Here is a 24,298-nt window from a genome sequence, read left to right on the forward strand (position 1 = left end):
ATGGCGGCACTCCTCTTGCAGGAGTTGGAGGCTTCCGAGCTATCTAAGGTACCAAAAACACTTCAAAACAAACTCGAGAGGATTCTTTCGGATCAGCAATATGAAATCGATTCCTTGAAAGCACAACAGGAACAATTTCGGGTTGACAGTGGTAAGATATTCCCTGGTATTTCGTTTGCTAGCTGTGCTACAGTGTTTTGCTTTGCTCACCGTGCACACATGTCGGGTAACGGAACAAATTCAAACTTTATAATTTTCATTTTGACATGCTAACAAATTAACGTCACATTGCTAGCTAATTGTGTTACAGCAGTTATTTCTATCTATGGCTTTGGGGATTGGGTTATCTTAACCACGATTGTACGTTGATGCTAGCCTTAGCTAGCGTACTAGCTGCTAGCGTTAACATAAACAAGATTACATTAAGCAGTAAATATCTGTATAAAGTAGCGATAGTCATACAACCATTTTAACGTTTCATTTTGTGTTTCTGTTGGCCTTCGTGCAGAGCAACATTTCTTTGAAAAAGTGAAACAGCTTGCTCAGTGTCAGGAAGATTTTTTGTCCCAGACTCAAGAACATCTTAAACTCAAGGAGGAGTTTACGAAGATCGGTAAGAGTGAATTAATTGCAATATCGTATACGGACTTAGCTTGACTCAGCTGGGTTGTATTACTTCATCATTATGGCTTTCTTCAAATCTCCCCTTTAGATGATGAACTTAAAACTGTGCGTGAGAAGAATAGAGAATATGAATCCACCCAAGAACGTTTGTCCTCAGAGCAGGTAAGGCAAACAAAATCAGCCTGTGTGTCACCGCGTGGCTTACTTGTCACAAGTAGTGCTGATGTAAAAGCCACAGTAATGGGTGATGTTTACATTTGACTAAATCAACTTACTTGCTAATTTTAGTGCAGCTTTTCTGTGTGTTTCAGGTGTTAAAACTTGCCTACATTTTGCTGTATTTTTCTCTCAACACAAATAATCACCCACTCAACAATTGTAACGATCTTTTGTCGACCAATGCACCACCTAAAGGGTGCGATCACTGGTCTACATTTGGAGGTGCCCTTGGGCAGGATACTGAACCACACATTGCTCCTGATGCTGTGACATTGATGTGTGAATGGTTATTGCTCCTTTAAGTGTATCAATATGTGTGTGCTTTGAGTGGCCATTAAGACTAGAAACTAGAAAAGTGCTATATAAATACAGCCCATTTACCATTTATACATGTAGAGATGAATATTTTGAAAATGTTTGGATACACATTCAACTCTAATGAGTTGAACAAAGCACCATTTTTGTTAAATTGACTAGTTAGTTGAATAGACTAATGGTTATATTGATGTCAGCAAAATTTCACATGCAGTATTATCCACAAGTAACACATAATTTGAAACCTGTACCTGCACTCAGTGTGGTTAAAATTATTCATTTGTTCAGACTTTGCTGTCAAAAGCCAAAGAAGAACTGGAGGCAGAAAAGCGAGAGCTTGTGCGAACACTGGACAGGAGATCCTTGGAGATGGAGCATTTAAATGGTAATGACAGATGACATTTGTTAGACATTTTGTTTCTCTTCATACATACTAGCTGTCACTTGTTCACCGCATTAATGTTATTTTGTCCACTAGACGACTTACGGCAACTCAATGATAAGTTGGTGGAAGTCAGCACCTCAAAGATGGCCCTGCAGATGAAATTGGATGAACTGGAAGCAGCTGAAGTCAACATTAAAGTGAGCTATACTGTTATTTTTGCTTTGATTTAATATCTCAATATCAGATTTGTCTGCAGAGGAAGTGACTTTGAAAACAGCCATTAACCTTCTACGATATGGTATATGTTACCTTATTAACGAGTCACTGAATGAAGTTGTGGTCTTTTACCTTTACAGTACAAGGAGAAGCGAATGGAACAAGAGAAGGAGCTGCTGCATGGCCAGACATCCTGGCTGAATGAGGAGTTAAAGGCAAAGAGTGAGGAACTGCTGTCCCTGTCCCGACAGAAGGGAAACCAGATCCTGGAACTGAAGTGCAACCTGGAGAACAAGGAAGATGAGGCATGTCATTTTTTTGTTTTCACACAAAGATGTATATAAGCTGAATGACGTGGAGAAAGAAGCATGAACAAAAGAGATGATGGTAATCATTCACAACTGAAGAAAGTGCATAAATAAATTGTTTTCCTTGTGACTTTCAGGTGAACAGACTTCAAGACCAAGTGAGCAGTTTGAAGACTTCAAATGAGAACCATCAGAAACAGAATGAGGACATGATCAGCAAACTAAAAGAAGTATGTGTGTGGTGTGTCTTACAGCCTATCACAAATTTTCATCCTCTCTTGTTTTACAAGAAATTCAGAAACAAGAATTCAGTATTTGCCATGTACTTTATATTCTGCAACAAACTGGTTATTGTTGTACCACCGACTGGGTTTTTACTCATTCTAGGCCAAGGAACAACAAGCCACCATGGAGGAAAAGTTCAGAAATGAGCTGAATGCCAACATAAAGCTTTGCAACCTATACAAGGTATGTGAGTATGACAACAACTTACTGTGGTGCTGTACTTTGTGCTACCAAAGCATTTACTCATGGTGCTCCTGAGAGTTTCACACATTCAGAACCTTTAAGTGGGAATGTAGTAATGTAGTACCAGCCAGAACTTATATCAACATAAAGGGAAGCTCTGTAGTTTTTCAAGCACTTTTATATCACTACAATGTGGGTAGTGCCGCATATGCAAATGAACACTAGTAAACTCCCCTCCATGTTGCCTGCACCTCAATCTCCCTGCTCATCTTTTGGCAACACACACATACAGACACACACACACACACACACACACACACACACACACACACACACACACAGTGAGCACCAATTATGGTGCTGAAGACAAAACAAAAGCTCCATATTTCTTTTATTTGTGGTTTTATTAGCATGCCATTGTTGTGCCAGCACTAACCCTGTTGTTGTGATGGCAGGGAGCAGCAGCAGATTCTGAGGCAAAAAGTGAAGAGCTGAGTCAAGCAGTGGAGGAGCTGCATAAACTGCTGAAGGATGCTGGAGAAGGTGCGAGGCTATCACAGGAATACCATTCCCATTATCTTGTACTTGACCTCTCCCTAAAAGGAGAGAGTTTGAATATGCTTGCTGCTTTAACTGCTAATGTAGTTTCCGGTGGTTGGTATTCCCTGACAGTAACTGTGTTTATTCGCTCCGCCACAGCCAACAAAGCCCTTGAGGAGAAGATGCAGGAAATGAGTGGTGCCACAGACAAGAGTGTTGCTGAGCTAAAGGAGAGGATCCAGGGCCTAGAAAAAGAGCTGGACAATGCCAATGAGCTGCTGTCAAGTTCTAAACTTAGAGGTCTGTGGCATTGATTTGTCTTCATTGAACTGGCTTGCCTTGTGGACATTTTAAAATAAATCCATACAGAAACTTTTTTGAATTTAAAATAAGCCAGCATCAGGACTTACAGGGGTTTTCTTTAAATTAACAACTATGACCTGTGATCTTTCCTTTGCTTTTTGAATGCCCAGGCCCCATCGGCGCAACATCTATGCTCACAGAAGAGCAGCTGACAACAATGTCTCCAACAGCAGCTGCTGTATCCAAGATAAAGCCTGGCATGAAACTGACAGAGGTTCGTGCAACTGAATTTCAACACCCAAATTACCTTTTTATAAACCTATGTGGAATTTGGAAATAGGTCTTAGGTAATGCCTTGTCAAATTTAATTTAATATTGATGAGGTGCATTGGACTGCCACAATAGAATTCTAGTATTACTTGATGCAATGCAGTCTGTAGACCAAATTAAGGTCAAATCTAAGTTTGTTTTTAAATTAAAACACTCAATGTTGGATGACTGCATTTTGAGTGGACCATTATGCCAGTGTTTTTAGTATTTTCATTGGTTCTTATTGACTTGCGTGTGCTAACTGAGCACAGTTGTCCTCTGCTAATGTTTCCCTTTTGGAAAAGCTTTTGATACAAATGCCACTTGCATTTTCAGTTGTATACAGCATTTGTGGAGAGCCAGGAGCAGCTGCAGTTGGAGCGATTGGAGAACAAGCGGGTCAACAAGTACCTGGATGACATTGTACAGGAAGTTGAAGCAAAAGCCCCCATCCTCAAACGGCAAAGGGATGAACATGAGCGCATGCAGAAGTCAGTGGCCAGTCTTTCTGCAAAGCTGGAGCAGGCTGTTAAGGTGGGAATGGCAGAAGCGTGTGTGTTTTCAGTGGAATGAGATTTTCCATTAAATTGCAGTTGATTTTTCTCCATTATTATTTTGTTTGCATTGTGTTGGACATTGTGTAAGAGCAAATTGTATGGTTCACACAATAAAGAAATAAATACTTTTCTGAAATGGGTGAAAAGACACTGATAATTTCTGTATTTTCAAACTGGTTAGTAATGAGCACATTCTGCCTAAAATAACAAAAGAACAATTGTTGTTTTGATTTTTTTTCCATGTACGTGTGTGTTTACTTCAGGAGGTGCACCGCTTGCAGAAGGAGGCTGATGAGGCTAACAAGCGCTCCTCTGTTCTGGAAAGAGACAACCAGAGGTGTGAACTGCAGCTGGGAGACATGGCTCAGCAGGTGGGTTCTCATTCTCTTTCTCCAATTTAAAGTTAATCATTATAAGATATGTATTATCAGGTTTCTCCAAATTCCTATTATCCCTTTTCTTGCCAGGTGCGTGTGCTGCTGATCGAGCTGGAAGAGGCTCGTGGAAACCATGTGCTTCATGAGGAAGAGGTGAGCTCAGCTGACATCAGCAGCACATCAGAGGTGATCAGCCAACACTTGGTGACCTTCCGCAGTGTAGAAGAGCTACAGAAGCAGAACCAGCGTCTTCTGGTGGCCCTCAGAGAGCTCAGCGATGCCCAGGAGAAAGAGGAGTTTGAGATCACTGGCAATAAGTGAGTTAGAATGTGTACTAGTGTCTTCTTGTTTTGTATTTGTTCCTTTAGGTTCTTGCAGTGAACATAGAAAACTATCCAATGATCCAATGCTGAAGAAGATGTTTGCCAAGCAAAAAAAAAAACGGCATTGCAACATAAATTTTGTATTCATAAGTAACCAAAGACCTCAGACTGTCAGTTAGGCTAAGAAAGATGAACTGTTACAGGCGTGGTGAACTGGAGCAGAGTTTGGAGAAAGCCCAGGCTGAGCTGGAGTCCCTGAAGGAGCAACGCAGCCAACAGGTCAAGATGACCGAGTCCATTGTGAGGCAGAGGGACATGTACCGTGTGCTGCTGGCTCAGGCAACTGGAGTCAGCTTCCCTCAGCAAGGTAACAGACAAGAGATAAACCAAGTCACATGGTGTTGACACAAGACAGGACATCCTGTATATGTACATTTTACTGCTTTGGTTATGGTACCAAACATTTTCAACTAGTTCAGTTTACAGTGTTGTGATGATTTTTCCTATTTGGCTGAACTTCTAAGTGCTTTTTCTTAAGGTACACCACCTGAGGAGTTCTCCCTGACATCCACCCCCCGACGCTCACCTGCAGCCATTCCCACTGCAGGAACGCCCACTGCACTTGTCTCCATGGCAACAGAGTCAGCTGAAGCATTGGAGGCCAAGGCAGCTTTGAGACAGGTGAGTGCCACATTTGCCAGACAACATTCAAACTGTGATATGTCCACAGTTTTTACACTTGTTTCTGCATTTAATTGTCAAAAACCCACAGCAATGGCAACAGGCTGTATTAAATTATCACCGTACACACATTCAGACTCTACACCCCATGTTAAATGTCAAGCAGTGCCCAACACATGTTCCTTGAGAATGACTGCTTGATGGTTAGTTGACCATTAAGCACTTTTGTGACTTGGCTTTCCACATTTCTGTTTATCACTGAAAAATAGCACGGCTCTTTGCTATGTATTTGCTGATTGTTTCCCATGCATGCCACTAGATGGCAATGTGTCTGTATTAAGAGAGCTGCATTTGTTTAAATTATGTTACCAAAGATTATTACCTTCTTTTGGACTGAAAGTAGACTAGAGAGTTAATTGGAGTGAAGGGCAGAAAAAGTGCACCAGGGCCAAGTAATCAAATAAGAGAGAGATTAAAATGAAAAAGCATTCAGGTCTGTGTAACATGTGTTCATTCTCACCCATGAAAACGGTTTTCTCAGATAACAATAACTATGTTGTCAACTGTGTTGAATTGGAAAAAATGTCTGGTTGCATCTGCAGTTGCAGGAGGTGTTCTCCACTTATAAGAAGGAGCGTGTGGAGAGTGACAAGGCACTGACTGAGCAGAACGAGAAGCTCCAGGAGCAGCTTTCTGACCTCCACTCCCAGAATGCCAAGATATCGACCCAGCTAGAGTTTGCATCCAAGAGGTGAGTTTGAAAACACCAACTGCTTACTTTAAGAAACTACTATTATTATGTACCTTTTTAAGTAAAACAGCATGTGGCCTTTACTCATCACTTAATGTTAGAATACGTAGGATAGCACATAGGCTCAAAAGGATATCTTTATCAACAATAACAGGTATGAGATGCTGCAGGACAACGTTGAGCACTACAGGAAAGAGATTGCTTCTCTCAGAGAGAAAGGACAGAAGATGGCTGCTGCCACACAGAAGCATGAGCAGACCATCCACACTTTGAATGAGGACCTGAGAGCTACCAAAGAGAAACTCGCCATGGCTGAGGTTTGTCTTTGATCCAGCGACCTTTTCCTTTTTCATGGTGATGTATGTGCCTGAGTTTGTTTTCTTTGCATGTCGTCACCACTGACGGGAATTGCAGCGGTGCTTGATCTGAATTTGTGACTGCTGAAAAATCGTAGAATCACCGAGACTTATCTCCTCCTGTCTCTCAGGGCAATTCTGAGAGCCTGCGTAAGGAGAGAGACATGCTGAAGCTGGTGGAGTCCAGGCTGAATCAGGAGAAGGAGACAATCCTGAGCCAACAACAGACCCAGAACCTGCTGCTGACCAACCTCCAGACCATTCAGGTGATCTATAAGTACGCCATTTTTCATTCATTGTCTCACACATACATAAACACAGTTGAAAATGGTAACTGCTTCTTTCGTGTAGGCCACTCTTGAGCGTTCAGAGACTGATACACGTCAGCGTCTTAACAGCCAGTTGGAGAAGCAGGAACGTGAGATCTCCCAGCTGCAGAAGAGGCTGGAGCACGAGGTGGAGCAGCGCCACCTGCTCACCAGAAACCAGGAAGTAAGCATAAAATTGAATAGTTGTCCATCTGTTTTCTGCTGGTATACAAGATTGTTTCACATAAATTATGTCTGTGTTAGTCATGTTTAAAGTTGTTGTGGTGTACTAATAAGTCAGTACCATTAACTGTGTTTGAAGAACAACTCACCGCCTTGTTTAATCTTGAACACACCTCCATTACAACTTAGAAAAAATGCATTCAAACCCAGACTCACCTCAGCTCATGAAAACAGACGTCAGAAAGAACAGACAGTTCAATGGTTTGCTCACATTACTACGTCATTTCTCGTGCACAGATTCAATTGATGGATGCAAAGAGGCAGCTAGAGACACAGGTGGCTTTACAGCAGAAGACCAAGGAGGTGCTGAATGCTGCAGAGTTGGAGCTCAACGCCCTCAGGCTGCAGCAAGGCAGCAGTGAAGCACGTCTCACCCTGAGCTCCCCCTCAACGCCTATTATCAGAGGTTAACACAAACACACACACTCAGGCAGACATATGTTACAGAACAGCTCAATATGCAGGAATCCATACATATGTGCACCCAGATTTACAGTATTTTCACTGGTTGTCATTCAATCTCATGTCCTCTATTTTAAGCAAAATAAATCCTAGGTTAAGGCCATTGGAGGTCAAATCATTTATAGCTTCTTGTAAGGTTACTGTCTGTGCAATTATTGTGCTAGTTTGCATTTTTGGGGAGGTAATAAGACAAGTAAATTGCTCAGATTTTACAGCTTCTGTCCATTTTTCTAGTGGACTGACCCTGTTTTATGTTTGACCTATTTTTCTTTTCAAAATATAGGGTGCTATGGTGTCACAAGCTTGTGTTCCAGCAGTTTATATTAAACACATCCAGTAAAAGAGCCAATGAAATGTCTAAGCCACACTCTTTCAAATGTTTGTGGTTTTTAAGCACAGACTCTTAACAATGTTATTTTCTTTTCATTAGTCCACAATCCATCCTCCCCTCCAAAAAACATATACTAAGTGTACTATTGTCAATTTGAATTACTCACTTCTTCCACCGATTCTTCCTGCTTTCAGGCCTGCAAGTTTTGGACCAAGACAGAGAGGACCTACAGGGCCGCCTGCGGCTGGCTGAAACCCGAGCAGAGGAGCTGGCAGAGAGCCTCAGGGCTGCCACCTCCAGCATGGAGCAGTACAGGGCCATGGCTCAGAGCCTCGAGGAGTCTCTGGACAAAGAGAAACAGGTGCAGTGCTATCCCTAACTGCCTGTCTGCGTGCCACCTCTCACAAAACTATTGACCACAACCACAAAAACAATTAAAGAATTATAAATATTTGTGTGAGCAATTATGTGGGAAGCAGATAAGCTTGTATTATGTTTATACACCCGTGCTGTTGATCTGACAGGTAAGGAATTCCCACACACTGTCAGCATGTTTTTTTTGAAATGCAATATTTTTTGATATTCTGTATGCTGACTTGATCTTTTTTCTTTAGTTATTCAAATTGTCACCTGAATAACTTTTGATCTTTTGTTAATGTACTATGAATTGGGGTTTTGTTCTAAAGCTTTACAGTAAAGTTAAAAAATGTGAGCGGTAGGTTATGTTGGGATAAAGATAACTGTTGTATGAAATATTTATATTTGGCCAGGTAACAGAGCAGGCACGCTCATCCATTGAAGCTCGTATGAAGGAGGCTGAGAAGCAGCACCGCTGGCTGGAGGAGAAGCTTCTGGAAGCAGAGAAAGGGAAGCTAGACTTGGAGGAGCAGAAGACGAGAGCCCAGGCCTCTCTGGAGGAACAGGTATATTAAATCCCACATTACTAAGCCATTTTTACACATACTGAGTCAAGATGCTGTAGATTTTTATTAAAATATTCTTGGTGTTCAGTGTTTTTGACATTATACAAATAAGGAAAACTGTTCATTTTAGATTAATAGTCTAAGGAGAAGTCTCAGCAGTGCCCAGGCAGATCACCAGGCAGTACTACAGCAAGTGGCAGTAGCTGAAGCCCAGCAGCAGCAAGCTCTACAAGACAGCCAGGAGCAGGTAAGCAGCTTTTAGAAAATTTAACGCAGAGGAATATGATCTGTGAATGAATTCAATGATGAATCTATGGTCAGTTTTTATTTTTAGGGAATGTTCCATTTATGTCTGATACAATTACCTTTTAATCTAATTAAAATCAGCAGATATGATGCTGATCACCATTTGGTTCCTGTTCCCAAATACCCTCTAGAAAAAGCTCCCACATAAGAAGCTGTGGAACCCCCCCCTTTTACCCATAACATTTTACAAAATATGAATTTCATAAAATATCCATCTATAAATCTAGCTATACAGTATATTTCAAAAGTAATAGCATATTTTATCAAGAGAAGTGGTTTATTCCGTCGTATATCCCATTTCTCTATCTTTTAGACATCTAGTAAAACTGCCAAACTGATCTCATGATGGACTGGGCAGTGAAAAGACTTGACTGACATTTATTTATCTCACATCAGGCTTTCTCCTAGCAACAAAAAAAAGGCAACCGCAATGAAAATTATCTCACTTTAACATGCAAAGATGATATCAAATCTTCTTTCACATTTCCAAGGCTAAGCTGGCAGCTGAAGCACAAGATAAGTACGAGCGGGAGATGATGCTGCATGCAGCAGACGTGGAGGCCCTGCAGGCCGCTAAGGCTCAGGCCCTGCAGGCCGTCGAGCTCAGACACCAGCTGGAGGAGAGGGCCCAGAGGATCAGTGCTGAGCTCCTGGAGGCCAGGGTCTCCTGGGAGGAGCAGGAAAAGATCCTCAAGGTTGGTCGTTGAGAGGAATTGATAGATGTTTAGGTGATGACCAAATAGGATTAATTATAATAACACAGAGTTCACAAAATCACAGGATCATCTCCTGAACAGTCAAACTGAAGATTGTAAGCCTAAGAAAGACATTTATTTCAGGGCCATTTGATCATATTTGAAAGTGTTAGAGTTATTTTGTCCAACCACTATTGATCATTTATTTTTAATAGAAATTAGCAGTTGTGTTTTCATTTTTACTTTCCATGCTCATTTCATAGGAGGAGATGTCCAAGATGGAGAACCGCAATGAGGAGTTGCAGAGGCAGAACACCCTCCTGCATGAGCAGATCCAGACGATGAGCAGCAAGATGGCTGACAACTTGCAACGCGCTGCCAGTGAGAGTCCACTGAACATCTCCCTGACTGAAGAGGGCAAATCTCAAGACCAAGTCCTTGAGATTCTCAGGTAAAACGCATTTATCTCAAATCACACAGTGCTCTCTTGTTCTCGAGGAATCCCAGTAAACTGGGAAAAAACCTCAAGGAAAAGATAAAGACAAGTTATACCCATGGTCACACTGTCTGTCCCTGTTCTTCACTATTTTTGATGTCCTTCATCTGTTCTCTGTCTATCGATCGATCAATCAATCAATCAGGTTTGTTCGTCGGGAAAAGGAGATTGCAGAGTCTCGTCTTGAGGTTGCCCAAGGGGAGAGTTTGCGTTACCGTCTGAGGGTGGAGCACCTGGAGCGAGAGCTTAAGGAGGTGCAGGACAGCTTGAGTGCCACAAAGGAGAGGATGCAGGTATGTGTTAACACTCACTGATCGTACACTTACCAATAATTTTGTTTACAACCGCTACTTTTACTTCAGTGAAGTAAGACTGTACTACCAAATTGGATGCTTTGTAAAGTGTAAATAAAAACAGAATGCAATCATTTGCAAACTAGCTGTGTCTACAGAGAGCAGTTTTCTAAAGTGTTCCAGAGTCCATGTGGTGATCTCCTTTTATAAACGAATGTGTCCACAAAGTGGTGAACCTCGCTCCATCCTCACTTGTGAATGACTGAACCTTTCCAGGATGCTCCTTTTATATCCACTCATGATACTATCACCTGTTACCAATCAACCTGTTTTCCTGTGAAATGTTCCAAAAGGTGTTTTTGGAGCGTTCCACAACTTTCCCAGTCTTTTGTTACTCCTGTCCCAACTTGTTTAAAATTGTAGCTGCATCAAATTTAGAATAAGCAGATATTTACGAAAATCAATATTGTCTCTGTACTGTTTTCAATTGAGTATATGTCGGAAAGTGGTAGCAAGTTATCACATTCTGTTTTATTTGTTTTACACACCATAGTAACTTTTTGGAGTTGGGGTTGTAGCATTGCAGATGTAGGGAGGCTGGGAGGCTGGCAGACTGAGATGTGTGTATTTTTTGACTCCTGTCCACTAAAAAATCTTATCTATGGATTTCTGATAACAGTCAATAAGGAGATTGAGAATCTCTTCTCTTGGATACTTTATCAATCTGTGCAAAGAAGGATTAATAAACTATCAAAGTGAGGACATTTTACTCAATTAAATAAACTATGAAGATGTAGCATTTCTGACTAAAAGCCCAATGATAACCTTACTTAGGTGACAGCAAAGACCCTGGCTCAGCATGATGAGCTGATGAAGAAGACAGAAACGATGAGCATCCTGATGGAGACCAACAAGATGCTGAGAGAGGAGAAGGACAAGATGGAGCAAGGACTGCAGCAAAGCCAAGCTAAGGTATCAGTTGCTTTTTGTTATGGTGAAATGTAACAGTTGTGTTGAATTTGATATGCACTACTACAATATGCTACGCTTCAGTAATAGTCGAAATTCACTCATTATGCTGGTATTACAAGCTGTAAAGTTTTTGAGATGTTTTCCTGAGTGAATCTCCAAATCCAGACATTTCAGTTCATCTTCTGTATGTTTCAGGTACAAAAGCTGGAGTCGGACATCATGCCACTACAGCAGGCCAACTCTGAGCTGAGTGAGAAGAGTGGCATGCTGCAGGCGGAGAAGAAGATACTGGAAGAGGAGATCAAGCGCTGGAAAGCTAGGACCCAGGTCAGTGACAAGACTGGCAGGGAATAATAATGCTGATGGGGAAAATACAGCCGTCATTAGACAAGTAGATTGTTTTGTTTCATCAGCAAATTTATTAAGAAAAGTAACGGCTGTTTTTATTCATCCTGGTTATCATTTCACACCAGTAACACACAGCTTCTTCTCATGTTCTTTCAGCATTTGGTGAGCCAGCAAAAAGATTCCGATCCAGAAGAGTACAAGCGTCTGCACTCTGAGAAGGAGGCACATCTCAAACGCATTCAGCAGCTCTCTGAGGAGAACATCAGACTTAAGGCTGAGGTTGCCAGGTGAGGGATTTTAAATGATGTAACTATTAAATATTAATTGAGCAGGATATTAAGTGTTAACCCTTTCTCCCTTCCATCCCACTGGTTCTTTGTCTGCCACTATACCATATATTTTAACAATCTCTTCATTTCTCTCTTTAGGACCAATAATCTAACGACATCCCTGCAAAGCCAGATGCAGAGCTTGCGTGACAATATGATTAAGATTACCGATGACAGGAATTCGCTGAAGAAGGAATTGGAGACCAAGAACCAGGAACTCCAGGAGAAGGTGCGAACTGTCACCCAGGTCAAGAAGATTGGACGTCGCTACAAGACTCAGTATGATGAGCTCAAGGTGGAACACGATAGGGTGAGAGCTCAGTAGCTGTTCACCTCACAGTCTTTATCTTTAATGCAAGGATTGAAGCAAAAAGTGCATGGTTGTATTGTACACTTCAGTCCATTTTGAACAGTCGCCTAAAGCCACGCCTGTTATGCTGGTTTGAGCATAATTTAACATTTTGTACTGCGTTTCCTCCAGATGGTCGCCGAGGCCGCAGCAGGCCCATCCCAAGAAGAGGAGGCTCGTCAAGCCTCCGTGCAGGAGCTTCAGAGCCTCAGAGATTCACTGAGCCAGGCTGAAGCAAAGACCAGAGAACTGGAAGGACAGCTAGAGAACATCAACAAGGTTAAACACCACAAGTTTCTGTAAAAACCTTTGACTGGACGCCACTTTGTTGTTAAACTGTTCTTCTTGGCCTTCCCTCAGAGAGGGAGGCCATACTTGTTGTGCATTGTGATCAGTTTGCAAGATCATATAGTTTGCATAGTCAAGTTTACATCACTGCAAAATATTTTTTGAAAGGGCGGGCTATAGACACTGATCCATTCATTAATATCATGTCTTCCTGACCTGTGACAGGTGGTTGCAGAGCGTGAAACTGAAGGGCGCAATGCCCATGAACAGTCCTCCAGGCTGCAGACAGAGCTCACCAGGCTGAAGCAGGAGCTACAGGATAAAGCCTCTCAGGAGGACACGCTGAGACAGCAGATGACTGAGAAGGAGGAAAAGACCAGGAAGGCCATCGTTTGTGCCAAGCAGAAGATCAGCCAGCTCATAGGTGAGAGGATGTCCTTCGTATTACAACCAATGGACTGCCAATAAATTCCTTATTTTGTAGATCCCTCTCTTCTACTTTACCCTGTTATAGTGTTGCTTGTTTGTTTTATTTGGATCTCAATTTTAAAACCTTCATGTATGTCCAGCCACTAAAAACCACTTGCAAAAGGAAAATGAGGAGCTAAAGAAACAGCGTGAGGAGCTAAAGCAACAGCTTGAGGAGCTAAAGCAACAGCGTGAGGAGCTGGAGGTGCGAGTGAGCGCTCTCAAGTCTCAGTATGAGGGCCGCCTGAGTCGACAGGAGAGAGAACTGAGAGACCTGCGAGGCCAACAGGAAAGACAAGAGCAGAGAGACGAACCACCTGAGGCAGGTCCCAGCAAGGTGAGAGGCTGCTTTAAAGCTTTCACACGCCACACTTTTACACAGGATACTCTGTCAGCTGAAGTTTAGCTTGTTGCATTCTGTACATCATGTTGAGTTGTACAGAATGCAAATGGTTGAATTTGCAGTTACATTAAAGTTTCATTTAAATTATTTTATTCACATCCAATAGATACGAGCACCGATGATACATCCAGTCAGCTGTTAAAGCTGGTTGCTTAAACAGACGTAAAACAAACTGACATAGAAAGAATATAGCAAAAATTAGTTACGTATAACAGCTGTTTCTGAACAAAGGCTAGCAAGTGCTAAAGTGCTAAAAGTGGGATGTCAAGACAAGAGGTGGAACTTTAATGTCAGCAGTGTCATTTCTTACAAGTGAAATCACGGTAGATGTTTTGTTGGCAACTTTTCCATCCATCTCCTAGAAATTAAAAAATCAGCTAATCATCGCTGTTAAACTGATCTCAACTTTTCAGGTTTTGTTCTTAAAGATCATTTAAAAAAAAAAATTCAAAATCATTGTATGGGACAACTGCCCCTCAGGGGGAATGTCTTGAATACATAAGTGATAATACAATTAGAGAATGGCAACTTCCTGATGTATAAAAAGAAGTCAAGTAACATTGTTTCCAGTTTGGTGATACTACAGTTTGCTGAAATTACGGCATCATCACTCTTGGCATCTTGTTGGTCCCCATCTTGACTGTCTTTCTGTCCTCATTTTCAGACCCAGGAGCAGCAGAGGAGCACAGAGCAGAGACAGATCAGTCTGAAGACAACCCCAGCTGCAGACAGGGGCAGGTATGACACACTATCACTAAAACTGCTTCTTCTTTCTAAGTTTACACAGCAGTGCAACGTGGGTCCAGACCTTTCTTATATTAACTGTATATTAGTAGGGTTTTTATTCATGTCCTAATCTTTGTCTCGGTCAGCGCCAGCACATCTGAGCCTCCAACTGCCAACATTAAGCCAACACCAGTTGTGGCTACAGCCAGCAAGCAGCCTGTCAATCCAGGGAACAAACCGACTCCAAGAGCAAGCATCAGGCCTATGATCACCCCGGCCCCTGTACCCACCCCAACACCCACAGCTACCGTCATGCCCACTACACAGGTGGAGACCCAGGAAGGTAAATAGCTGCCAACCTTCAGACATAAACTTCCAATATAGGAAACCAGCCAAAGGAGTATTGGCCCTAAAGATGTGTGTCAAAAGGGCATCATGTGTGTCTCAATTCTAATTAATACAACTGCAGGCTAATGAAAAGCTAAATCTGCCTTCCACTAACTTAAACTCCTCTACAGCCATGCAGTCCACTGAAGGCCCACCGGTGGAGCATGTGACGGTGTACGGCAGTGCCAGCGGCTCGGTGCGCTCTGCCAGCCCCAACGTGCAGACCACTTTAGCTAGCCCCATGCTGACTGTGCAGCTGACCCAGACACAGGCCACCGCGTTTGTCCAACCAACTCAGCAACAGAGTGTGACTCATGCAGAGCCGGCCAATCAGGAGCCACCACCTGTGGTCATTGAGGCAACACCGAGCTCGCAGGTGGAATGGCCTTCAACGTCCTCCACCTCATCTGTGTTTGGGACTGGTGAGACACTTAACTTCTTAAAGTTGAGATGATTCTAGGTTTATATGGAACAGCAACACACATTTATTTCCTACACCCATGCCTCGTCTCTAGTTTCAGCAACACCAGGAACCTCCTCCATGTCCAAGAGGCCTCGTGAGGAAGAGGAGAGTGCCACCATGGTCACTGACACAGAGGTCACCCAGGAGGATACCTCCCGGGCTCCTATACCTAAGAAACTGCGCATCATCCAGAGAGTGGGTCCAGAGGTGAGGAGGGGGCTTACATAGAAGATCTTAATAGGTGCTTTTATTGATTTCAGTTATCTGACAGCTGGTACAGTTATGTTGTAGGTGTCATGAAGATGTGTGTTCTCCTCAGGAGGAGGTGTTGGTGGAAGACAGCACTGAGGCTGAGGGGGTGGTGCCAACACACAGTGACGGTGCAGAAGCAAGCCAGGTTGGCCATCACCTAATTTGAACAATAATATATTCCAAAGACCTAATTGCAGTAATAAGACTTTTGTCAATATTACCATCACATTTCCTGTTATGTTCATTGTTTCACGAGGCAAAGAGCATCTTCAGTCAACGTTAGCCATTTTGTCTCTCTTAATTTGCAGAGACTGTGAATATGCTGCAAGTTTTTTGTTTTGTTTTGATTTGTTTTGTTTTTTGTACATGTGCTTCTCACCTGCCATTGTAGGAAGAGTGATGGCCCACTGCATGTTTTTACCATCAAGAAATCTCTATAAAGCTATGATCATGAAAACAGTGTAACAGGCAGGAATAGTTAAGCAGAATTGATGTGTTAATTACTTGTTGCTACAACATGGATCACACCTTTTTTGTGGAAGATATTTGTTGCTCAAAAGGAGTAACTGAGTAGAATCCTTGTTGTTAATAATGCCCATTGTTTGGCCCTGCAGACAGAGGAGTTTCCGACACTAGAGGAAGGAGATGAGGGTGCCGCCTCCCAGTCCGTCGCAATGGACCAAGAGGTTACCCTGAGCCAAAGTGACACCCCTGACCAATTAGAGCATGAAGTAATCGTCATAGTAACAGACACAGAGAGTGAGGAAGACCAGGAAGAGGAGGATGAAGAGGAAGAAGAGCAGGTGGAGAGTTTTTGTTGAGCATTTTAAAAATGGCATTATATAAAGTGGCGTTGAACACCAGTCGCAGAATATGAATGTCTTGGTTTCCTGCCACTAATGATTTGACCACCAATTTAGGACTACGATGAGGAGGAAGAAGAGGAAGAGGAGGAGGAAGAAGATGAAGAGGATGAGGAGGAAGACGACGGAGAGATGGGGGAGGAAGGAGAGGACAGTAACGAGGGGAGCAGAGACGGCAACGAGGCTTATGAAGGCGACGACACAGAGGTTCGATTACCCGTAGCACAGAATGTCCTCACAGTTACAACTTTGACCTTTTCCTACATCCTCGCCCGCACAGCTTCTCATCCCACCACGTTAACCCTTCCCATACTTTATTAGTCAGAGATTTATGTACCGTTTCCAGCTCGCTTACTCAGTTTTTCCACACTGTCTCATTTCACTTTTACCCGTGTCGTAACGTTCTGTCTGTGTCAAAGCAGTGTGTGTGTGTATTGACTTTAGTTGTTTACCTTTTGACTCTCATGTTGGTTGCACATGTTCAGTGGGATGAGTCAGTGTCTGCAAAGGGACAGTTAACGGTCTTTCATTTGTCATCTGCATGTGTGAAAGTTGTTTGAAGTGGGGAATGCATAAACTGCTGTCCAGTGTTTTTAAATGGATTACTTTTGAAGGCAAAAAAGGGCCATGCCAGCTGCAACAATGACCAAAGTTTATTACCAAGCAATTTAATGTAGAGTTTAAGTGTCAGCTATGGCTACAAGTGTACTATGAGACATGTGGACACATCAGATAGTCTTCACCAGCAGATAACTGTTTTTACTTTTGACTTTTCCCTGAACCTGTAAACCTGGGTGGAAAGTTAAGAAAGACAATACAAATCACAGATGATCGCTGAATAATGAAATACAGCTTTCTTTTAATGAAACATTTATGAAAGCTTATGTAAATGAGCAGTTAACACTTATTAAATTATACTGACATAATACTCTGTGTATGAGACTGTTAGTCTTAAAGTCAAATTTAATCTTTGAATTTTAATTGATCAAATATGTGTTTACCAAAATCACAGTCAGGAAAAAAAGATGGTGCTTCAGAGGTCAAAAACAGAATCAGCTATTGTGTTGATCTGTGGTCGACAAACCTGCTGATTCAAACCATCCATACTTACTATCCATGTCCCTTCATGATTGAATTGTTTTCTGAAAGTGTTATTGTGTTTTTTAGAGGCAGCATCACAGATGCGACCCTAAGATTTGCAAACAAGAAAAAAAAACAAGGCCCCCTGATTCCTCAGTGTGATAGAAAGGCTTTAATATTCCTTGTGAAATGTAATTAAACGGTCAAAGAAAACTTTTATATAGAATGACAAACTAATGATTTTGTCCGATTCTAAATTGTTTGTGTGTATAAGGTTGACCTGCTGTCTGTGTAGGTTCTGTATGGTGCTCAGCGTTTTTAAATATTACATATGGAATTATGTGAATGTTTTGAAGATTATCATCCAGTTCATGCTTGTCCAAGGAGGGTTCAATCAAGGGCAACGACTTGGTTCTAGAAACTTGAAAATATTTCACTTCTCATTCAAAGGACCTCTTCGGTTATAACTGTCTAGAGGTCAAGGACATTGCTGCCACTTGGTATATGGTGTTTTTGTCTGAATTCTTGGCCTTTCCTGAAGGGAGTGTTTGTTTGTTTGGAGAAAGTGAATCATAATGAGTGTATGGTGCTCTGCCAGTACGTTGTGGCATCTATATTATGTGGGAACCACACAGTACAAACTGTGTGGGAACCATCCCATAACCTGCTTCCTCTGATTCTACCACTCCTCTTTTCCTTCACTACTCATTCACATTCCCTCTTCTTCTCACTTCACTTTTTTATTTGCATGTCTTTAACTTTTTATAATTTTACTCATGGTTTTCCTTTTCCCTCGCCACCCTTTTTCTTTATTCATTCCTTTTGTTCTTTCCTTTCTCAGGGAGCTGATGTAACAGACCCAGGCACAGAGACAGAGGAGAGTCTGGGGGCGTCTGACTCCACCCAGAGGCCAGCAGATTCCCAGACACCCAGCTGTAAGATCCAGGAAACCCTGTCAAATGCACATACGTAGATCCACCTCAGACTCTCTGCATGCTCTCACTCACTGTCCCGCCATCCAATTACTTATCTGACACTTCGCGATGACAGAGAAAGATGTAATATGTTGTTGTCTGCCTGAAGGGAAAAAGTGGTACAAGTTGTTGCCAAAATACAGGTCGTGTCCACAGAGGGCACATAAAGGTTGCTTTACTTGGAAAATGAATCAAATCATTCCAGTTATTTTGTTCATGTTGTACCATATAGCTGGGGTCTTAAACGTAACTCTCACATTGAGGACATTAAACCAGTGATGGGACAATTAGAAAAACATACACTGCTGACCCCATTAGGGAACAAGCCAGATTCTCAAAGCTGAATGTTCTTCAATATTGAAAGGTGTAGACTGAAGATAAGGTTTATTGTAGCTACTTTTTATACAAAATACTACCTATTTGATGTGAAAAGCGACATACATTTTTGTCAGTTAAATTACATTTTTTAAACTTCCAAAGTGTGCCACATATTTTCAGTTCCTGCAGTTCATCTTTGAATTCACCCTTGAACAGAATTACTTATTTTTTACATTAGCGCTGACCGTTTGTTTGTTGAACCTGCACAGTCCTCTCAAATCATATTGACTTTCTCTCATTTTCAATAGCTTTTGGATCCTTTGAATTAATTATTAGTTTTTGACCTCAAACATGATTTGTGCTCTTTAAACACCTTTGAATTGTCTGGGTTGTGAGAGGTAGTTTTGTTCACAATAGATCTGATCCAATGTATTCATTTCAAAATCAGTTTATTTGAGCATTTCCGCTGTTTTAGTCGAGAGCAGTACAATGGAGGCCTTCTCGACAGAACAACCCATCACAAGCTCTGGTACAAGGATGCCCCAGTCACCACGAAGACCAACGCATCAGCTGCCCCCTCGCCTGAACATCCACCCCGCCCCGACATCAGAACTGGGACCCCCTGCTCAGGTTCAGGTACTGTCCTTATTGAGGAAAAGTATAATAAATGATTGTTAATGGATAGTTTGTTAGATAGTGTGCTTTTCACAGCTTTAGTCTTTTGATATCACCTCTGTCTGTACTTCACAGCGTATCCCCGTTCGTCGAGTCCCTCAGCTCACTCCCGGGGTGTCAGGCAGCGCAGTAAGTCCTCTATAAATGGAGACTATCACAGAATTTACAGTCATTACGTTATTTATACAGATGTTAGTGTGAAACATTGCCTCCTGTGTTTCTGTGTGTATATCCAACACTTCCTGCCCTCTGTCCCTCTGCAGCAGCACTTCTTTGATGATGATGACAGGATGGTGCCCAGCACTCCCACTCTGGTGGTGCCACACCGCTCTGATGGTTTTGACCAGGCCATCCAGTATGTTCCACACGCGTGTACACAGACCAGGAAGTCAGGAAACCAAAACAAACCATTAGTAATGCAGCACAAGATCAGATATTATTGATCGAACAGGGTGTTTTAACACATTTTGAGGTTTAACTTAAAACCATAAAGAGTTCTACATTATTGTCTTTGACATATATATCTTTTGAATTTTCTAGAGTCAGAGGTTTGAGTGTGTATTTAGATGTTATTTCTATGAACAGAAATCATGGGGCACAACAACCTAAAATAACTGCAGCTATCACTCTGCTGTCTTAGGGCACTGGTTGACTGTTTTTTGTATGTTTGTTTGTGTGTCAGTTCTCCCCAAGTGGCAGGTGTGCCTCGCTTCAGGTTTGGTCTTTCGGAGGACATGCCACCGACCAGCTCCTCCTCACACTCTGACCTGGGACAGCTCGCGTCACAAGGAGGTACTCCACCACCACATGTTGTGCAGAGTCCAGCATTAAAAACCCCACCAGCCAATTGAGTGTTTTTCACAGAATGTAAAAGCTTTTATTTTGTCTTGTCTTCAGGCCTCGGGATGTATGAAAGTCCCTTGTTCATAGCAACCCATGAAGAGGAGTCTGGTGGACGCAGCGTTCCCACTACACCATTACAAGTTGCAGCACCTGGTATGTGTCTCTGTTTGTCTCTGTCAGCCTGACATGAAGAGATCTGTGCTGTTTATCTATAAGACCCACTCTTCATCAACACAGTCTCCACTTTGTGAAAATTATCAGGAAGCTGGGTGGAAGTTTTACGATTTGGCAGTGATGTCAGATGCTGCAACAAAATCAGCGAGTCTTATCTTGTTTTTATGTTTCTCTCCTGCAGTAACGGTCTTCTCAGAGGTGCCACAGTCTGACACCACCGAGCACGCCTCCCAGTCGGTTCCCATGGTGAGCACGTCTACGCCCGGCCTGGTTGTGCCGGGAGCAGCGGGCACAGGGGAGGAGAGAGACGACGTCTTCCTGGAGCCAGACACTGATAGGTGAGGCTCACTCCTCTTTACCATTTTTTGGTTGTTTTTTTTTTCTGGCTGTTGTTGGAATTCAGACTCCTGGCTCTCCAGTCAGCAGGCTGTTCCCTCCCCTTTAGCTGCAGCATTCAGTATTTATTGCCTATCAAACTTCAAGCCTGATATGAAATGTCTCTCTTTACTCCCTGAAAATCTGTTGCTCTCTCCACAGTTGATATCGATGGCTGAATCAAATATAAAACTCTACCAACTGTAGACGTTCAAAAGTTAATAAAAAATGCATCTTGTGATTTTTGTTCTCTTACGTTCATGTTTTTACTGGTGATTTTAAGACTGCGCGACTGTGTTATTTGATCAGCTCCCGTGCATGTTGCGTGTTGTTCCATTTATTCCAGGTCCAGTGCAGAAGTGTCAGTGGATGCAGTGGTCTCACAGGGAGATATAGAGGAGCCGAGCCAGCCATCTGACAAGGCCAGCCTCCCCTCCACCAGCCAGGAGCCCTCCTCCAGCTCTGCAGGTACAAAGTAGCCACATGACTGCGCAGATCCCTACTGCGAATGAATATTTTTTTATCGTCTAATTGCTCTCTTTCTTTATCTTAATTAGTGTTCAGTTCTGATTGCAGTGTTATGTTTTTTTCGTCTAGATACAAGCTGTGCTCAACCTAAACCCTCTAGACCTGGAACCAGCAGACAGCTGCAGCGCTGGCCAGAAAACCGTGGTGGCCGCATGAAGAGAGGAGGTAACGTGAAAGCACACACACAAATTGGGTGATGATGGAGCTAATGTTGCTCGTTAGTGTGAAACTGTTCCATGTCCCTCGATAGCTTTTTGCTTTTTTAATCCGTTGGTCATTTTCAAGTTAATACAACAAGTTGAAAAAACTTGATAAAACTTCATAAGAAGCGTTGACATTTCTTCAAAAGCCCATCTGACCAATTTTGTATCTTTAACAAAAGTATCACAAATGCATTACAAACATTTGTTTATGATATGGTGTTGTAGTGTAAAATGAAGCCCTAAAACACATCTATAGCAAGAGAATAATGGTTTTCTGTCCTCCCTCTGCTGTCTTATAAAGGCCTAAAATGCAGAAACGGACACTTTAAAAATCAGCAGCATAAACCCGGCAGGATCACACTTGGCCAGTTGGATTATTAAGAGTTTTGCAGTGTGTGATTCCAATGAACAGCAGGCAAAACTTTGCCAACAATATTGCCATATTTATTGTAAATCAGATATAAAAATTACAGATTTCCAGTTTGATGTTTCAAACAACAACAACAACAAAAAACCTGAACAGTAAAATAGGAAATTATTGCAGGTTGTTACAAGCAAGTACTAAAACAACTGAAATTGATCTATATGTATCTTTATTCACTAACTCAAAATGCAGATGTATTGCAGTGCATTTTGTACAGTATGGCTGATGCTGCTTAACAGTCATGATGTGTACACAATCCTAGCAAAGCTTTAATTTCATTTTGCATTTAATACATGTCTCTGTATTATAATTCAGTTGAATGTTGGTAAGAATAACAGAACTATCATTCTTATCATCATACATTTCATGCACACTTTATACAGCCACTGTACACAGTTTTTACATCAGTATAGCAGGCTTCGTTTTAAAAAAAAAAATCTATTTGATATCTCAACAGGTCAGGGATTTCCTTCTCGGGGTGTACATGGGAGACGATTCGCGAGATGAAGCAATAATGAGAAAACTTGACAACCTTGACCAGTGAACTTGTCATTCCTGTCAGAACCGTATTTTCAAATCAGATGTTCAGATTCTGTTTTAAGCCTCGATGATGTTCACTTGCTCTTAAGCCTGATGTTTTTTTTGGTTTGCTTTTGTTTTTTAATGTAATTGTAAAGTATGCTTTGCAATCAGTCCATGCTGAACCAACGTGTTTTTGAAGAATGTAATAAACTTTTCAACTATAAAACACAGCTTTCTTTAATCAGACTTTCTTTGGGCATTTGAAGAAGTTGTTGCTCTGAGGTGACGTGTTGGCTGTCGGAGGAGCAACGACAGGACGTCCACTGTCCATCCTCACATTGTAGGATTTTGCTGAAAAAGAAACAGATTGTTAAGTTCATTGAGCATTTAAATTCATGCATCATATTCAGGATGTACTTTTTATCCATTGCACGCTAGTTTCCATATTAGTGAACATGAATTCGACATAAACAGAATTTCATGCTTCTTCAAACAGTGCTGACTTGGACAGCTTTTGGCTACAGCAGGACATGAATTGTTAGAGCTCTAGTGTTTCCTGACTAGACAGCCTACTGGTGTGACACATCCACTGCAGCTTTTAAACTAAGTGAAGTGTGTTATTCAGACAGGAACAACGCTATTCTATGACCTACAGGTACATATTGTCATTACAACACAATGTTTTTACTACATAATAAACTAGAGTCATAGGTGAATGGACACCACCCTAAATGACCTTTACATCTGCCTAATACCCCGACCCCACCCTGAAGCACACACCCAGACACATGGTGCTTGTTAGGCATTTCAGACATGATGTGAATGATGATGTAGTCTGCAGACAGACAGGTGAAAGACGTTTTGTTCTTTTTAAGATCTTATGAACAGGAGTGAAGGAAGACCAATGAACAACAATGAAAAGAGTGTCTAACTAATGACCATACAATTTCACCTCTCAGTGTTTGAAACTATATTGCTTTCCAGCTAAATCCCAGATTGATTTTAACACAACTAACTGTTCAAAGAAGAGATATGACCACAGGGCTGGAATGTATTGATGACTTACATCTTGAGAAGACGTAGTACTTGTATCCCTCTGGTTCTCTGTTGCTTGGGACGGACACAGCAGCTGTGATGGTGGAGGGGAAACCTCTCCAAGACGTCCGGATGTTGACGGCTGGCCCCAGAGGAGACACTGGAAACAAAACAGCCAAGTGTAGAATTAGTGGATTGGTGTGTGTATTCCTCAGCTAGAATTCTTAAACACATTCTTTCAAGTTTGACAATTTTCTGCTAAGCCTCACAACCCTTGAACAGTTGCGGTCCCATAAACGACAATTTATTTCCACTTGCCAATTATTTACAAGGTGGACCTCGCTGCCCCTCTCACCCCCACAAAAGTATGACGCACTTTTTCAGAGAACTGCATGTGCTCAAATAAAACGTGTTTACGTGAGTTTAAGTAGATCTGTTAAAGTGCTCCGCAAACACCCGGCACACTTATCACAAGTTGCATTTATACAGGACCACACAAAAGAGCAAAAT

General features: G+C 42.0%; 2 protein-coding genes across 2 annotated transcripts in view; one reads left to right on the forward strand and one right to left on the reverse strand.

Moving 5' to 3' along the window:
- Positions 1–22,977, forward strand: tprb (translocated promoter region b, nuclear basket protein). Its single transcript, XM_041935147.1, has 51 exons — positions 1–151; positions 509–613; positions 713–786; positions 1,447–1,543; positions 1,637–1,740; positions 1,900–2,064; positions 2,205–2,297; positions 2,455–2,535; positions 2,991–3,078; positions 3,235–3,375; positions 3,549–3,652; positions 4,024–4,221; positions 4,508–4,615; positions 4,712–4,938; positions 5,148–5,311; positions 5,483–5,625; positions 6,228–6,376; positions 6,531–6,693; positions 6,864–6,998; positions 7,084–7,224; positions 7,521–7,689; positions 8,271–8,437; positions 8,847–8,999; positions 9,130–9,246; positions 9,797–10,000; positions 10,264–10,451; positions 10,642–10,789; positions 11,624–11,761; positions 11,957–12,088; positions 12,266–12,396; positions 12,538–12,748; positions 12,920–13,066; positions 13,301–13,499; positions 13,645–13,880; positions 14,611–14,684; positions 14,819–15,015; positions 15,191–15,481; positions 15,575–15,729; positions 15,842–15,919; positions 16,389–16,577; positions 16,695–16,844; positions 18,559–18,652; positions 19,485–19,645; positions 19,760–19,813; positions 19,948–20,039; positions 20,367–20,476; positions 20,582–20,680; positions 20,883–21,039; positions 21,423–21,544; positions 21,674–21,769; positions 22,689–22,977. The coding sequence occupies exons 1-51, from the start codon at positions 1–3 to the stop codon at positions 22,736–22,738; spliced, it is 7,140 nt and encodes a 2,379-aa protein (XP_041791081.1). The 3' UTR covers positions 22,739–22,977.
- Positions 22,440–24,298, reverse strand: part of prg4b (proteoglycan 4b) — a 7,566-nt gene continuing 5,707 nt past the window's right edge. The window contains exons 14-15 of the mRNA XM_041935292.1: positions 23,820–23,948; positions 22,440–23,104 (exon numbers count right to left, since the gene is read on the reverse strand). Of these exons, the coding sequence (XP_041791226.1) occupies positions 22,995–23,104; positions 23,820–23,948 (239 nt within the window). The 3' untranslated portion in view covers positions 22,440–22,994. The remainder of the gene's footprint in view (positions 23,105–23,819; positions 23,949–24,298) is intronic.

The sequence above is a fragment of the Chelmon rostratus genome, chromosome 4, assembly GCF_017976325.1.
Source record: "Chelmon rostratus isolate fCheRos1 chromosome 4, fCheRos1.pri, whole genome shotgun sequence".
Lineage (NCBI taxonomy): Eukaryota > Metazoa > Chordata > Actinopteri > Chaetodontiformes > Chaetodontidae > Chelmon > Chelmon rostratus.